Here is an 18,106-nt window from a genome sequence, read left to right as displayed (position 1 = left end):
CCCCTGAGTCTTCCCCCTCCCTCCGGCGGGCTTTAGGACCTGGTTCCCAATCCGGGTTTCCTGCTGTGCCGCGCGCCTGTACATTTGAACTTGGCGCGCGCGCCCAGCCGGCAACCTTCCTCCTGACCGTTACACTGCTCCTGTCACTGCTTCCCCCTTCAGAGAGGCTAGCTGGACCTGACCTCCCCTCCGTTCCCTCACTCTGCGATGCAGGCGTGGCCAGCCCTGATTCATCTTCTCTCCCTGCTGGAGGAGAAGCTGGTCCTGACACATGGGACTCTTCCCCCCCACTACGCTCTGGTGGAGGAGCTGGTCCTGATCTCTCGCTGCTGCTTTGGGAGTCCCCGCTGGCCCCTTGCTTCTGGTGTGTCCCCCCTGGGACCCCCCTTGCCCTGGCCGTCGGCGCCCCCCTCTGGGAATCTTCTGATTCGCTGGAGAAGCTCATGGAATCTCTCGGGCCACTCTCATACTCCCCTACGCTGCCCTCAGATTCTTCCCCTTCGCTCTCCATTTCCTCTCTCCCCTGTGCCTCTGCTCCTGAGCCCCTGACACCAGTATTTTTAAAAAATTTTCCTTATCATTGTGGAAAACTCATTCTGAATCGGACTAGACACAGGTTAGAGCTCAACATCAAGCCTACCAAGTGGCGATAGCAACAGCAAACAGGACCTTCTTCACTGCCTCTATTGCATCTAAAGAAAACAGCAGCAGGAGACTCTCTCAGGTGGTTCACAATGTAATGGAACCACCTTCGCCATTGGGGCCCAGTAAGGACCCCAAAATCTCCTACAATATTTTGCAAAGTTTTTTTGCAGATAAAGTCGCTCGGATTCAGAAAGAGGTAGACTCTACCAGAGGTAGACTCTACCATGGGAGTGAGAGAGTGCTGTCTAGTCAAGTTGTATAGGATCAATTTCAATCTGTTACCCCTGAGGATGAGGACAGACTGCTTGGACAAGTGAAACCGACCACCTGTCTCCTTGATCCTTGCCCATCCTGGTGCATAAAAGCGAGCTGGGAAGGGCTGGGCGATGGGCTCTGCAGGGTGGTGAATGCTTCCCTTTGTGAGGGAGCCCTCCCAGACCTGCTGAAAGAGGCGGTCATTAAACCACTTCTTAAAAAAACATCTTTAGACTCAGCCAATATGGTCAACCCCCTTCATGGATCACTGCCTTGCTGTAGCGAAGGGGCTTGAATAACTCAGAAAAGCTATGAGGTATGCCATGTAGGGCCACCCAAGATGGACAGGTCATAGTGGAGAGTTTTGACCAAATGTCATCCACTTGGAGCAGGAACCGGCAAACCACTCCAGTATCCCTGCCAAGAAAACTCCGTGGACAAAACAGGCATATAAAAGTTATGACCCTGGAAGATGAGCCCCTCAGGTCGGAAGGCGTCCAACATGCTACTGCAGAAGAGCGGAGGACAAGTACAAGTAGATTCAGAGCTGATGAAGCAGCTGGGCCAAAGCCGAAAGGTCGCTCAGTTGTGGATATGCCTGGAAGCGAAAGGAAAGTCCAATGCTGTAAAGAAAAATATTGCATAGGAACCTGGAATGTAAGAACCATGAAGCTTGGTAAGTTGGATGTGGTCAAAAATGAGATGGCAAGAATAAATATTGACATCCTAGGCATCAGTGAACTAAAACAGACAGGAATTCAGCTCGGATGACTATCATATCTACTACTGTGGGCAAGAATCCCGTAAAAGAAATGGAGTGGCCTTCATAGTCAACAAAAGAGTGGCGAAAGCTGTACTGGGATGCAATCTCAAAAATGATAGAATGATCTCGATACGAATCCAAGGCAGACCTTTTAACATCACAGTAATCCAAGTTTATGCACCAACTACTGGTGCTGAAGAAACTGAAATTGAGCAATTCTATGAAGACTTACAACACCTTATAGAAGTGACACCAAAGAAGGATGTTCTTCTCATTATAAGGGGATTGGAATGCCAAAGTAGGGAGTCAAGAGATAAAAGGAACAACTGGCAAGTTTGGCCTTGGAGTTCAAAACGAAGCAGGGCAAAGGCTAATAGAGTTCTGCCAAGAGAACAAGCTGGTCATCACAAACACGCTTTTCCAACAACACAAGAGACGACTCTACACATGGACATCACCAGACGGGATGGGCAGCATCGAAATCAGACTGATTATATTCTCTGCAGCCAAAGATGGAGAAGCTCTATACAGTCAGCAAAAACAAGATCTGGAGCTGACTGTGGCTCAGATCATCAGCTTCTTATAGCAAAAATCAAGCTTAAACTGAAGAGGCAGCAATGAAAACCATCCCAATGAAAAGCAAGAAAGCAAAGTGGCTGTCCAACGAGGCCTTACAAATAGCGGGGGAGAGAAGGCAAGCAAAATGTGAGGCAGATAGTGAAAGATACAGGAAACTGAATGCAGATTTCAAAAAAAGAGCAAGGAGGGACAAGAAGGCCTTCTTAAACGAGCAATGCAAAGAAATAGAGGAAAACAATAGAATGGGAAAAACCAGAGTTCTGTTCAAGAAAATTGGAGATATGAAAGGAACATTTCGTACAAAGATTACCATAATAAAAGACAAAAGTGGTAAGGACCTAACAGAAGCAGAAGACATCAAAAAGAGGTGGCAAGAATACACAGCGGAATTATACCAGAAAGATATGGATGGCTCGTACACCCCAGGTAGTGTGGTTGCTGACCTTGAGCCATACATTCTGGAGAGTGAAGTCAAATGGGCCTTAGAAAGCACTGCTAATAACAAGGCTAGTGGAAGTGATGATATTCCAGCTGAACTATTTAAAATTTAAAAGGATGATGCTGTCAAGGTGCTCCACTCAATATGCCAGCAAATTTGGAAACCTCAGCAGTGGCCAGAGAATTGAAGAAGATCAGTCTACATCCCAATCCCAAAGAAGGGCAGTGCCAAAGAATGCCCCAACTACCGCACAATTGCACTCATTTCACACGCTAGCAAGGTTATGCTTAAAATTCTACAAGGAAGGCTCAAGCAGTATGTGGACCGAGAACTCCCAGAAGTGCAAGCTGGATTTCGAAGGGGCAGAGGAACCAGAGACCAAACTGCAAACATGCTCTGGATTATGGAGAAAGCTAGAGAGTTCCAGAAAGACATCTACTTCTGCTGCATTGACTTTGCAAAAGCCTTTGACTGTGTAGGCCACAGCAAACTATGGCAAGTTCTTAAAGAAATGGGAGTGCCTGATCACCTCATCTGTCTCCTGAGAAATCTCTATGTGGGACAAGAAGCTACAGTTAGAACTGAGTATGGAACAACTGATTGGTTCAAAATTGGGAAAGGAGTACGACAAGGCTGTATATTGTCTCCCTGCTTATTTAACTTATATGCAGAATTCATCATGCGAAAGGCTGAGCTGGATGAATCCCTAGCCGGAATTAAGATTGCCGGAAGAAATATCAACAACCTCAGATATTCAGATGACACAACCTTGATGGCAGAAAGTGAGGAGGAATTAAAGAACCTTTTATTGAGGGTGAAAGAGGAGAGCGCAAAATATGGTCTAAAGCTCAACATAAAAAAACCCCAAAAAACGAAGGTCATGGCCACTGGTCCCATCACCTCCTGGCAAATAGAAGGGGAAGAAATGGAGGCAGTGAGAGATTTTACTTTCTTGGGCTCCATGATCACTGCAGATGGTGACAGCAGTCACGAAATTAAAAGACGCCTGCTTCTTGGGAGGAAAGCAATGACAAACCTAGACAGCATCTTAAAAAGTAGAGACATCACCTTGCCAACAAAGGTCCATATTGTAAAAGCCATGGTTTTCCCAGTAGTGATGTATGGAAGTGAGAGCTGGACCATAAAGAAGGCCGCTCGCCGAAGAATTGATGCTTTTGAGTTATGGTGTTGGAAGAGACTCTTGAGAGTCCCATGGACTGCAAGAAGAGCATTTCTTAAGGAAATCGGCCCTGAGTGCTCACTGGAAGAACAGATCGTGAAGCTGAGGCTCCAATACTTTGGTCACTTCATGAGAAGAGAAGACTCCCTGGAAAAGACCCTGATGTTGGGAAAGATGGAGGGCACAAGGAGAAGGGGACGACAGAGGACAAGATGGTTGGACAGTGTTCTCAAAGCTACCAGCATGAGTTTGACCAAATTGCGGGAGGCAGTGGAATACAGGAGTGCCTGGTGTGCTCTGGTCCATGGCGTCACAAAGAGTCGGACACGGCTAAACGACTAAACAACAACAACAATATGGCCAACTATTACCCGGTCTCAAATCTTCCATTCTTGGGCAAGGTGATTGAGTGTGTGATTGCTGAACAACTCCAGGCACGCCTGGAAGAAGCAGAGCTTTTGGATCCCTTCTAGTCAGGATTCAGGCCTCATCATGGGACTGAAACTGCCTTGGTCGCACTGGTTGATGATCTCTGGCAGGCTAGGGACAAAGGTGAAAGCTGTTTCCTAGTTCTGCTGGATCTCTCAGTGGCCTTTGATACCATTGACCATAGCATCCTTCTTGACCGTCTAGAGGAGCTGGGAGCTGGGGACACTATTATACAGTGGTTCTGCTCCTTCTTCCTGGGCCGTGTTCTGAAAGTGGTGGTGGGGGATGAGTGTTCAGACCCCTGGGCTCTCACTTGTGGGGTGCCTCAGGGTTCTGTCCTCTCCCCCATGCTTTTTAACATCTATATAAAGCCGCTGGGAGAGATAATCAGGGGGTTTGGGCTGGGTGTTCATCAGTATGTGGATGATACCCAGCTCTATCTCTCTTCTAAATCAGAACCAGTGAAGGTGATGAAGGTCCTGTGTGAGTGTGATGGCCTGGGAATCTGATTCAGAGACTGAACTGGAGGAATCCCAGCCTGCACAGGAGTCCCTGCCTTCAGGGCCGGCTGAGCCGGGGCAGGGCCTTGAATCTGAAGCGCCTGCACCTTTGCCGGATCCTCAGGAGCAGACACCAGATGAATCCACTCGGGCTCCAGAGGTGATTGAGGACCCATTGCCTACAGGTGTGCCTCTCCCAGCCCTGTCAGGGGAAGGTGAGCCTCCTCCTGGGTCCAGTAACCCTCCAGCCTCTCCTGAGCTGCAGAGGCTCAGGGCAGAGAGGCGGAGGGAACTGGGTTCTCTCAGGAGGAGTGCTAGCCTTAAGGCCAGGAGAGGCAGGTCACCTGTGGGCCGGGACCGCCCCTGGCCTCAGAGAAGATAAAGGTCAGTCAGCCCGGTCCCAGGTTGCGGGAGCAACATCACTGGAAACCTGCTTCTGTCAGCACCCAGTCCTGTTCTTCCGGAGTTCCCGACCACGCCCGGCTTCTTGTTTCGGATCCCGCTTCACCCTTTGTAGACTTTCTCTAGACCCTTGACCCAGGACCAGACTCTGACCAAGCCTCACGGTAACCTCCCCCTGGGACCAGCACAGTGAGTGTCTGGAGGCAGTTGGAGGATGGATGGTGGCTAACAGATTGAGGCTGAATCCTGACAAGACAGAAGTACTGTTTTGGGGGGACATGGTGGGCAGGTTTGGGTGACTCCCTGGTCCTGAATGGGGTAACTGTGCCCATGAAGGACCAGGTGCGTAGTCTGGGAGTCATTTTGGACTCACAGCTGTCCATGGAGGCACAGGTCAATTCTGTATCCAGGGCAGCTGTCTACCAGCTCCATCTAGTACGCAAGCTGAGACCCTACCTGCCCGGGGACTGTCTCGCCAGAGTGGTGCATACTCCGGTTATCTCTCACTTGGACTCCTGCAGTGCACTCTATGTGGGGCTACCTTTGAATGTGACCCAGAAAGCACAACTAATCCAGAATGCAGCAGCTAGACTAGTGGAGTGGCCGCTGAGACCATATAACACCAGTCCTGAAAGACCTGCAGTGGCTCCTAGTATGTTTCTGAGCACAATTCAAAGTGTTGGTGCTGCCCTCTAAAGCCCTAAACTGCCTCGTCCCAGTATACCTGAAGGAGTGCCTCCACCCCCATTGTTCTATCCGGACACTGAGGTCCAGCTCCGAGGGCACTCACTTCTTGGTAGTGGTGCCCGCCCTGTGGAACGCCCTCCCATCAGATGTCAAGGAAATAAATAACTATCTTGCTTTTAGAAGACATCTGAAGGCAGCCCTGTTTAGGGAAGTTTTTAATGTTTGATGTTTTGTCATATTATTATTATTATTAATATTTATAATAATAATATTCTGTTGGGAGCCACCCAGAGTGGCTGGGGAAACCCAGCGAGATGGGTGGGGTATAAAGAATAAATTGTTTTGTTGTTATATTATTATTATTATTATTATTATTATTATTATTATATCCTTAACCTCTTGAGAGGCTCCGTGGGAGCAGCTGTGGGTGGTGGACATGAGTGTGGGTTCAAATGTACCAGCCCTCCCTTTAACACCTGTGTATATTTTTGAGGGATTGACTGGAGCTCTCTTTTAAGGACACACACTTGGCACTTGGGCTCTTCTGGGATTTCTGTGGGAAACCCTGGTCTCTGAGAGCCTGCAAGGAGCACAATAGCTGTGCAGCATGTGGAGTAGGCCATCTGAGTCACTCTTCTGTTTCAGACCAAGCATGACCAACTGCAGAAGAAGCTGGAGTCGGCAGAGAAGCAGCTGGAAGAGGCACAGCAGCAGCTTCATTTGCACGAAACTGGGCCAAGCAGCTCTGGCAAAGGTAGGGGGCATCCTTCAAATGGCAGGCTTTCTTACTTCATGGGATATCCTTCCTCCAAGTCTAAGTTCACTCTCTGAAATTCTGGACCATATTTTAGGTAACCAAAAAGTTGTGTTTTGAGATGTCGTTTTCTTCCTTCCTTCCTGTTATGTACTGAATTGAATAGGATCCAAACTGCAGCAGTCTGATTGGTCCTAGAACAATAGGATCCAAATTGCAGCAGTCTGATTGGTCCTAGAACAATAGGATTCAGAGTGCAGCAGTCTGATTGGTCCTAGAACAATGCAGCAGTATGATTGGCTGGCAGGAACCACCCAATCATGCTCCAGATATAAGTGAATCCACAACCTGATTGGCTTACAGTAGAATTCCAGAATTAGCCAATCATGTGCAGCCCATTGTGTAAATAATGTATATAAAGCAGATACTTTGAGGGGACATTCATTCATTCCTCCTCACCACTATGAGCTGAATAAAGAGCATGAAATCACTTTGTGACTCTGAGTATATTTCACTGGCCACACACAGCAACGCAGCAACGCCACCTGCTGCACCGCTGCCTCGCACCGTGTATCCAGGCTTCAGCTCCGGGACACAAGGAACTCAGAATGGCAACCGACAGCAGCTTCTCGCCGTTCAACCCAGCATCTGGAGACTGGGAAGCGTACGCCTCCCGTTTCACCTTCCTCCTAGAAGCCAAAGGGGTCACCGATGAAGAAGACGCCAAGAAGAGGGCGATATTCTTCAGCATCTGCGGAGAGGAGATGTTTGAAATCGCCCGGGCTCTCCTTGCACCTGAAGACGTCGCTACTGTTCCATACAAAACAATAATGGAACAGCTGAAGGGGCACTTTTCGCCGCAGCCCTCAGTGGTGGCTCGTCGAAATGCCTTCTACGCAAAGCGGCAAGCCCCTGGGGAAACCATAACTGGGTTTGTGACCTCTCTCCGCCAAGCCGCCCGGTTCTGCAACTTCTCAGAACTGGAGAACATGCTTCGGGACCGCCTCGTTGGTGGCCTGAAGGATGAGAAGCTGCAATGACGCCTCTACACTAAGAAGGACCTAACGTTCCAGGTCGCTCTGGAGGAGGCCCTGGCAACGGAAGCTGCCAAGAGGTCGACGCAAGAGGCACAGCCGAGCCTGCCATCCCAACTGAGGGTCCACCACGAAGACCTCGCCGACGACTCAGGATCTGACAGGGAGGAGGTGCACCGAGTACAGCAGCGCACTCAAGCAGCCCACATACCACAGCTGCCTTGACGAGAAAGAGGGAACTGCGCAAGCTGCGGGGAAAGTCACGAGAGGAGGACCTGCCGTTTCCGCAACGCAGAGTGCAGGCAGTGCAGAAAATTGGGACACATCGCCCGGGTGTGTTGAGCTCGGCCCACCCGACGCCAGGCATCAGATGACCAATCCAAGAGCCCCAGGTCCTGGGGCCCAACGCACCAAGGCAACTCGATGGAGCTCACGGACTTCCAGGTATACCAGTTGCCCCACCCCAACATAGAGAAAATTTATATAGAGGTACAGATAGAGGGGGCCCCATGCCGCATGGAGCTTGACATGGGTTCAACTCTATCCATGATCTCGGCAAGGACCTTAAGGAAACTGTGTCCTACTGGGGGTCCCAAACTCAGGCCGGCCCCATTCACTCTCCGGGACTTCCAGAAACGTAAGGTCCCCACAATGGGGGTGGGGACCTTCAGGGTGCAATACCGAGGGTGGATGCAGCAACTGGACTTGCTTGTGGTCAAGGGCCCCTACATTAGCTTACTGGGATTGGCATGGTTTGGACCACTGGGGCTAGCCATCACCGGGGTGAACCACACTACCTTACAAGTGGACGTGGACGCCATATGCAAGGAATTTCCAGGGGTTTTCGATGGGAAATTGGGACAGTATACGGCCCCCCCATTGCTCTACAGCTTGACCCCACAGTACGACCGGTCAGGCTCAAGGCCCGCCGGGTCCCGTTCGCCCTGAAACCCTGTATAGACGAGGAATTGGACCAGCTCATGGAGCAAGGAGTGCTGGAGCCGGTGCCTAATGCCCCCTGGGAAAACCCAATTGTCACACCCATCAAGCCTAATGGTTCGGTCCGCATCTGCGCAGACTACAAATGTACCATAAACAAGGCCCTCACGGCCCATGCATACCCAGTGCCAGTGGTCAGCCATGTCCTTGCCACCCTGGCTGGGTCGAAAATTTTTGGCAAGCTGGACTTGGCCCAAGCATACCAACAGCTGCCAGTAGATGAGGCCACAGCAGAGGCACAGACGATTGTGACGCACAGAGGAGCGTTCAGGGTAAAGCGGCTGCAATTCGGTGTCAGTGTGGCACCAGGCATATTCCAGAATCTAATGGACTCGCTCCTTAAAGGGATTCCTGGCGTCACCCCCTTCTTCGATGATGTGTTGATTGCCAGGCCCACACCAGAGGAGTTTGAGGACCGCCTCCGTACCGTTCTGCACCGTTTCCAGATGGCGGGTCTCAAGGTGAAGCGGGAAAAATGTCTACTAAGAGTGCCTCAGGTGGCCTTTCTGGGATTTATGGTGGACGCAGAAGGGGTCCACCCGACTGGGGACAAGGTACGGGCCATTTGTGATGCCCCAGCGCCCAAGAGCAAGACTGAACTTCAGGCCTTCTTGGGACTATTGAACTTTTACCGTTCCTTCCTTCCTCACAAGGCGGCGGTAGTGGAGCCCATACAGACTCCTGGACAAGCAGGCCCCTTGGGTGTGGGGCCAGCGCCAGGAAGCTGCATTCTAGGCAGTCAAGGACTTGCTTGTCTCAAACCTGGTCTTGGCACACTTCGACGAGAGGCTGCCGGTGGTGCTAGCATGCGATGCCTTGCCCTATGGCATTGGCGCTGTCCTGGGACACCAACTCCCGGATGGAAGAGAGGTACCGGTAGCATACTTTTCCCAGACACTCAACGCAACCGAGTGGAACTACTCGCAAATAGACAAGGAGGGTCTGGCAATCGTGAAGGGAGTAAAAAAATTCCATGATTTCTTGTACGGGCGGCCCTTCACTGTGGTGACTGACCACAAGCCATTGCTTGGCTTGTTTGCCCCCGAAAAGCAGACCCCCAAGTGCTGTCTCCTCGCATCCTCAGGTGGTCAATTTTCCTTGCCAGCTACCAGTATGCACTGATTCACCGCCCTGGGAAGGCGATGGGCCATGCGGACGCCCTCAGCAGGCTACCACTACCGGAAACAGGCCCCGACCCAGCACCTGCACAAGAGGTTATGAGCCTGGAGCTGCTTCCTGACCGCCCCATTCAGGCACAAGAAGTTGCACACCATTCCAAGAAAGATAGGGTCATCTCCCGGGTCCTGGACTGGGTGTGGAGGGGATGGCCCAACAGCATCCCTGGGCCAGAATTCGCTGGCTACACTGGCTACACAACCCGCAAACATGAACTGTCGGCCCACAAGGGGTGCCTGTTATGGGGAAGCAGGCCTGGGTCTAACACTGCCCAGTCTGCCAAGAATCCCGCCCAGATCCCCCAAGGGCCCCAGTCCAGTCCTGGGGGTCACGCCTGCATGTGGACTTCGCTGGCCCCTTTCAGTGGAAAACATTCTTCATAGTGGACTCCTACACCAAATGGCTGGAAGTCGCACTGGTACCGTCCACTTCTACATCCGCAGCCATCCTGGTACTACGCAGGCTGTTTGCAACCCACGGGCTCCCTGACACTCTCGTCTCAGACAACGGGACTGCATTTACGTCAGGAGAATTCCAAACCTTCACAGCGCAGAATGCCATCCGCCACATCCGTTCGGCGCCATTCCACCCTGCCACCAATGGCCAAGCAGAAGGACACCCTTCGCCGCATGACGCAAGAGGATTGGGGGTACCGCCTTGCCACATTCCTCCTAGCACAGCACAGCACCCCCAGCTCAACGACTGGCCAGAGCCCCGCTGAACTACTAATGGGTCGGCGCCTTGCAATCAGATTGGACCACCTTCACCCCGATAGAGCTCAGGATGAGGTAGTGGTGGGGGAAGGCAGGAACCCCCGGACCTTCAAGGCCCACGACCCAATGTACGCAAAGAATTTTGGGGCAGGCCCAGCATGGGTACCCGCCATAGTCACCAGGGTCACTGGCCCCGTGTCGTACGAGGTGCTAATGGATGGGGGGCAATGCTGGTGCCGCCACTGTGACCAGATACGGCGACGATTCCCGGGAGAAAACCAGGAGGAGGAAAGGTCAGAGGACTCCCAAGGGAACAGAGGGGCAGTGAGGTCCATAGAGCAGGAGGGGCCAGCAGGAGAGGCAGAATCAGTAAATACAGAGAGGACCCGCGAGGCCGAAAAGACACCGGAACCAGAACCACGTCTGAGCGAGCTGGTTGCATCAGACCAAACAGGCCCATCACAGCCACCATCCTTGGAACACGAGCCAGAACCTGAACCCCGGACCAGGGAATACCACAGGCCGCAACGCACACGTAGGCCGCCGGCGTACCTCGAGGACTATGAATGCGACCTCCCGGGCAGGACTGGAACTTAGAGGGGAGGGGTGTTATGTACTGAGTTGAATAGGATCCAAACTGCAGCAGTCTGATTGGTCCTAGAACAATAGGATCCAAATTGCAGCAGTCTGATTGGTCCTAGAACAATGCAGCAGTATGATTGGCTGGCAGGAACCACCCAATCGTGCTCCAGATATAAGTGAATCCACAACCTGATTGGCTTACAGTAGAATTCCAGAATTAGCCAATCATGTGTAGCCCATTGTGTAAATAATGTATATAAAGCAGATACTTTGAGGGGACTTTCATTCATTCCTCCTCACCACTATGAGCTGAATAAAGAGTATGAAATCACTTTGCGACTCTGAGTATATTTCACTTCCAAATCCATTCCTTCCCTTAAGCCTTAATTTCCAGCCTCCTTGTAACTTAGTCGCCTGCTTCCCTCCCCTGTTCTTTTCTCTCTGCCATCATTCCAGATTGCTCCATCCAGCAGTTCTCAGGAGTGACATCTGTCTCTCCTCATCATTCTGACTGGAGAGAGGCAGCAGGGTGGTGCTGAGAGTATGTCAGTTTGCGTAAAACCTCATCTTGGCTGCCCTGGAGAATTTGTGCTCCAGATATGTCAGGCAGATTTTGTAGCAGCAGATTGCTCAGGAAGCCTTGCGAATTGGTGTTTCAGTGTCCGCACACAACAGCTAAGGTTATTGTGAAGGTTGAGAGAGAAAGGAGCTGAGTTTTATTTCCTCAACTCCCCCCCCCCCCCCCGCAATCCCCGGTACCAAGACTGTGCGGAGATGTGCAAAGGCTCCTAATTTGTGGGGAAATTGCTTTAGGTGGCTGAAGTTATGGCAAATCCACTTCAAAATGGGAGTAAAGGCCTTCTTCCTGCATACAGAAGCCAACTGTGCTGGCACCTGAATCTTACATCAACAGCACAAGCAACAGGATTCATACCTGAAGCAGTGGACTAATTTAGGGCGTGCATAGCAAACTGTGTGACATGCATAGCTCTGTCTGCTGATGGAGATGAATGGCTGGGAAGTTCAGAAGGAACAGTTAAGGGATGCCACCACTGTCCCCCCACCATCTACCCCCTGAAGCACTTGCTCTCTCTGCCTAATGATAGAGCTGGCCTGTGATATTTCAATCCAAACACTACTTCTGTGATACAGGTGGTACCATTCAGCAATTTGCACCAGCTTCTGAAGTCATACCATTTTAAGCCATTAGCTTTCATTTGTGTTCCCAGCACATGTGCTTAAGCCCTGCAGCCATGTAGATCAAGGAACTCCATCAAACTATCTCACAAGTTTAGTGCAGAAGATTCTGATGTGTCAGTATCATTGCTATCATTTAAGACGGATATTGACAAGCTGAAATTTGTGCAGAGGAAGGTGGCCAAGATGATGAAGGGTTTAGAAAGCAAACCTTATGAGGAACAGTTGAGGGAGTGTATGGGTAGCCTGGAAAAGAGGAGACTGAATACCTGGAGGGCTGTTGCCTGGAAGGTGGAAGAAGCTTGTTTTCTGTTGTTGTTGTTGTTGCTGCTGCTGCTGCTGCTGCTGCTGCTGCTGCTTCAGAGGGAAAGATGAATTCAAATTGCAAGAAAGGAGAGTCCAACTCAACTGTAGGAAGAACTATCTGACAGTAAGAGCCATGTGTCAAGAGCTGGAGTCAAGCGTAGGTCAGCAATAAAAAACATGGTTTCAGTGAAAACTCTTTATTCAAAGAAACCAAAACTGTGCAGGCCTAGTGATCCCAGCACTCTTTCCAGTAGGTATTGCCTCAGTGAGGCAGCACTCTTCCCACTGCTCTCTGAGGCTCCTGCTCTCCAGGGTCTTTCCCAAGCAGTCGCCAACTGCCTCTGTGCACAACCAATCTCTGCTCTGCTCTTTTCTCTTATCTGCATGTTCTAGGAGACCAAGGGGTTGGGTTGTAGCAGGAGGGGGAGACTCCCTGGATTCTTCATCTGCCTGACTCAGCTCTGCTTCTTAGCCACCCTCCTCTCCAGCCTCCACTTCAGCCTCAGAGTCTGAACTGCTCTCTGCCGCAGCCACTTCCTGCTCACTAAACCCCGTTACGTCTTCTGCCTCTGACACCTCCTCCTCCCAGTCTGCTGCCTCTTCTTCTTCCAACCACTCATTGTCCCACCACCAACCCCCTGGCTCTGAGCCTTCTTCCCCTGGGGTTTCCCCAGTTGGTGCCTCCAACCACTTCTCTGCACCGCCCCCCCCCCCCCAGTCCATGACACCATGGAGTGGAATGGACTCCCTTGAATGGTGGTGGATTCTCCTTCCATGGAGGTTTTTAAACAGAGTGTGGAAGACCATCTGTTAGGGTTTCTTTAGCTGTGATTTTTGCATTGCAGGGACCTGGACTAGATGACCCTTGGGGACACCTTCCAATTCTACCATTCTATGATTCTGTTACCTTTCAGCATCTCTGTTCAAGGCCATTTCAAATCAATGGGGCTATTTTGAGAGGAAAACAGGATGCCCCTTTAAGCCAGATATTGTTGGATCCCAACTCCCATCAGCCCCTTAGCTAGCATGCCCAGTGGTCAGTGTTGATGGGAGTTGTAGTTCAGCATCATCTTCAGGGGACCAGGCTGGGTACCCTGCCTTCAAGCAGAGTGCTCCATTTTATCAGAACCATTAAATAAAAATGTTAGAAAGTGTATAATGATAATACCTTTACTGGGTTAACCAAGATGTCCCAAAAAAATTATTTCTTTTATCTGTCCTAAATTTTCCAGCATTCAGCTTCATTAGACATCCACACATTCTGGTGCTCTAAGAGGTGGAGAAATTTTCCCCCTCTATCCACTTTTTATCCACTTTTTGTGGCAGTGTTAAGGATAGTAGGAAAGGACATATTGAATAACTATTATCCTTCCTTCACTCACGCTAGTAAGTGCTGTAGCAGAGCAGATTCCACTCAATATAGCTAAAAGCTAGTTTGGGGGTTCCTTTTGTGGCCAAAATGGCGTCCGGCACTCTTCTTAGCTGCATCACTGCTGCTGTCCGTGCCGGTAAAAAACCTCTTCCAGCTTCCTTAGCTCTCTTAGCAGAGTTTACACAGCGGGGAAAGCTGTCGCTTTGTGTGGGAATAAATCAGACTGCAATGCAGGCTTTTCTCTTATCTCCAAAAGTCTTTATTGCATAGAAAAACATCGTAAATCAGCCCGGTGAATTTGCTGGCATCCTTTCCGCTTCTCGGTAAAAGCGAAAGAAAAAAGACACACAGAGAAACACTCCCCTATGTGAATATAGCCACGCCTCAGAATGTGAGACGTCACTCAGAACTGCTTAACCCTGTAAGTTCTGATTCTCCTCACACCTTTGAATCTCTTAGTTAAGATTATTTCCTGGTGTCCCCTTTGATCCCTCTTAAAAGAATAAAGACACAAGAGTCTGAGTAAAGTAACAAAAAGTTTACTCACATTTCAGTTCATGATTTGATCCCTGAAAGGCAGGTTTTACTTGGTACTTACACAAACAAAGTGTGAGTTCATCTCATATGGAGACTGAACTCATGCACTGTTGGCTGAGAGTCAGCAGACAGCAAAATTACATTACAAAATGTAATTAAATTACAAAATGGCTGCAGGACAGCAGCATGGTAGCAAAAGAGCAGCAAGACAATAGAAAGACAAAACAGACTGAGAAAATGGCTCCGTGACTCGGCTCTTTTATGGAGTCAGTCAGAGCCACGTCCATCTCCCAGGTCACATGCAGGAGGAGAAAGCTCCAGACGAGTGGGACAGGAAGTTACCCAGACTGGACGTCCCCCTGCCCGTGCCCACTCTAGGGAAACAAAGAACATTGCATTTGACTGCACCAATGAATTACATCCAACACTTTTTGTATCATGTTACCTCTTCTCACTTTTTCTCTAAACTAAACAGTTTCCTGAAAACAGCTGCCCTTTACAGCTCAGGACCCTGATTGACACTTCTCTAATAACACAGCACTTCACTAGGTCCCCTGAAAATCCTGTGACCACAAGCCATTTTGTTGTGCCTGCTTGGGTACAGCAGCATCTGCGTGGACTTTATTTGAGCAGTTTGGATGTGCAATGTAAATGTGTCTCTTTTGGCATTAACAGGAGATGAATGGCAGATGCGCCTGGACTGTGCACAGACTGAGATTGGATTTCTCCGAAAAAGAATCACACAGCTGGAGGAAAGGCTGGAGGCGGAGCAGACATCCAAAAAGGAGCTGGAACAAAAGGCAGGCCAAGGAGCATTGGCTGGGGTGGGGCCGTGTGTTTACATTTCCCCCCAGTGGGCTCCCATGTGCAGATCACTGAGCCTGTCATGAGAGTCTTCCTGAAGCTGCCCTTGGATGTCAGGCAGTGCATAGTTAGACTAGGGAACTCACTCCCACAGGAGGCAGTGATGACCATCAGCTTGGATGGCTTTAAAGGGGAATTGGACAAATTCATGGCTTTTGATAGCTATTACCCACAATGGCTATGCTCTGCCTTCAAAGTCAGAGGCAGCAATGCTTCTGAATACCAGTTGCTGGCAACCACAGGAAGGGAGAGGACTGCTCTTGTGCTCAGCTCCTGTCTGTGGACTTCCTACAGTGAGAAAAGGGCTATTCTCTCCCTGCTGGCTTGCTACTCCTTCTGGGTCTTAGTCCCTGTTGGCTTTATGCCTTTGACACAGTAGTTAATGGTGCCCACTGGCCTGGACTATTCTGTATACCACAGTTTATAGAAGCCCAGAGAAATGATTCAACTCCCAGTGCAAACAATTGGTATAGATCAACCTTCCCTAACCTTGTCTGTCTAGATGTTTTGGACTGCAACTCTCACTAGCCCCAGCTAGCACTTAATGAGAGCATATTTTATATTTTAGTTTTTATATTTAAGACCATTTCTCTAAGTGGTATACAAAAAACCAAAGCAACAACAGATAGCTTGAACCACAACGGGTTTTACAAAAATACAGAGTTACTTATAAAAATGTTACAGTAAAGCAAAAATTCTAAATACATGTAAGCCAATATCAGTTCCTCCTGCTCCTGGCATACCCACCCCTCTCGGCCTCACCCAGGACTCAACTTACCCACCCTGGCACCAGCACCCAGGGCCTAAACTAACTCACAGCTGTTCCTCGGAAAGCTCCCACAGAGGGGAAGGTTCCTAGAAGCTCCTGCCATCGCCCTAGTCTCTCCTTCCATGTATGCTTTTTATGGGCAGGCCCAAGGTGGAGGGAGCCTCATCAGGCTGCTGCCCACAGGTGTGTCCCACTCAGCAGCCAGCTGCCCTCTCCACACCCAATTCCAGGTGCAGCAGGTTTGGTGAGTTCCCCAGGGGTCCCAATGATGGAAGAAGGATGCCCCTCCACTCACAATTCATTTTCCAGCCTCTGCCCTCTCCTCCTCCAACTGCTCTATCTGTCGTCCAAAACATTTGGAGGGACCTGGTGGGCTTCAAGATTGGATACGACTGGCTCATTCAGAAGTGCTTGATGCAGCAGAATCAATTTAATTTTAATTGGTCTTAATTAATTAGATGATGTTCTGCCCTGCCGTTCAACTTTAAATGTTTGCAAAGCAGTTAATGACAAAAAGGCATCAAAATACCAGTGAATACAAAGATCAATAAGCAGCAATAAAACAAGACTATTAACCCCTTTTAAAACAGCAGCAGGAAAGGAGTGGAAGAAGGGGATAATAAAAGCAGAGGCAGAGCAATCAAAGAGAGAGGAGCATCAATAAAAGCACACTGAGGAAAGCAGTAATACATTTATTATTATCATTTTTTTTCTGTCCCACCTGTCCTCACAAGAGGGCCTCCCTATGCAGCTATAATAAATGCACCAACAAGATTAAATGATTAATGATTAAAACAGCAACAAAAGGAAGTCCCTCTTCATGCAGCACAGAGTTAAACATGGGCACTCCCTCCCCCAGGAGGATGGGATGGCCACCAACTTGGATGACTTTAAAAGAGTCTTGGACGAGTTCATGGAGGAAAAGGCTGCCAGTGGCTGCTTGTCAGGATGTCAAGATGGCTCTGCTCTGCCTCCATGGTCAGAAACAGTGATGCTTCTGGATACCAGTTGCTGGAAAAGAGAGGAGGGGAGAGTTGCTTTTCTGCTCAAATCCTACTTGAGGGTTTCCATTTGGGGCATCCAGTGAGGCACTGTGAGACAGGAAGGTGGACTGGATTGGCCCTTGACCTGATCCAGCAGGCTCTCCTTATGTTCTTAATATTACACAAAATAGAAGCATTGCTGGCTCCTTTAGGTACCGTTTTAGAGGACTTTTAAGTGTGTGTGTGAAAAGAGAAACATGTTTAGGGCTGGGGCTTGCAGATTTCATTAAAGCCCCTCTCAAATAATGCAAGTATTGCCGTGAGATCACCTCAGGGCATCTGTGATGAAGAAGGCTGTAGCTCCATGGAAGAGCACTGGCTTTGCATGCAGAAAGTAACAGGTTCCATCCCTGTCTCCATCTCCAGGAAGGACTGGGAGTGTCCCCTGCAGGAAACCCTGGAGAGCTGCTAGTCATTGCAGACAAAGTGGAGGCAAATGGGCCAATTGCTGGACTCAGGAGAAGGCAGCTTCTGAGATCCCTTTTCAAATCAGCCTTTTATTTGGAACCAGGAGCACTGGGATCTTTGCTTTTAGGGAAGGACTGTAGCTCAGAGTTTAGAGCACCTGCTTTGCATGCAAAGAGTCCCTGGTTCCTGCGGTTCCATCTGCGGCAGCATCTCCAGGGAGGTCTGGGAAAAGACCCCAGCCTGAGAGCCCAGGGAGCAGACAGCACAGAAGAAGAGCTAAATGGACTGATGCTCTGACTCCGTGTAGGGCAGATGCCTGCCTTCTAAAAATAAACCTGGGTGGACTTGCGGTTTGCTTTCCAGCCCAAAGCCGCCTTGAAGAACTGCTGATGATCCCCAGGCTGAAGGAATGGGCAAGAATAACTACATAAATTCATGGCACATTAAAAAGTAATGAAGCTTCCGTCATTCTG

General features: G+C 49.7%; 1 protein-coding gene across 1 annotated transcript in view; it reads left to right on the top strand.

The window, feature by feature from the left end:
• Positions 1-18,106, top strand: part of MYO18B (myosin XVIIIB) — a 303,099-nt gene that overhangs the window by 157,399 nt on the left and 127,594 nt on the right. The window contains exons 28-29 of the mRNA XM_079957728.1: positions 6,525-6,633; positions 15,225-15,349. Coding sequence (XP_079813854.1) covers positions 6,525-6,633; positions 15,225-15,349 — 234 coding nt within the window. The remainder of the gene's footprint in view (positions 1-6,524; positions 6,634-15,224; positions 15,350-18,106) is intronic.

Source organism: Podarcis cretensis (genome assembly GCF_951804945.1).
Source record: "Podarcis cretensis genome assembly, chromosome: 16".
Classification (NCBI taxonomy): Eukaryota; Metazoa; Chordata; class Lepidosauria; order Squamata; family Lacertidae; genus Podarcis; species Podarcis cretensis.
Note: the sequence above shows the minus strand (reverse complement) of the source record. Positions and strands in the feature narration are given on the sequence as shown.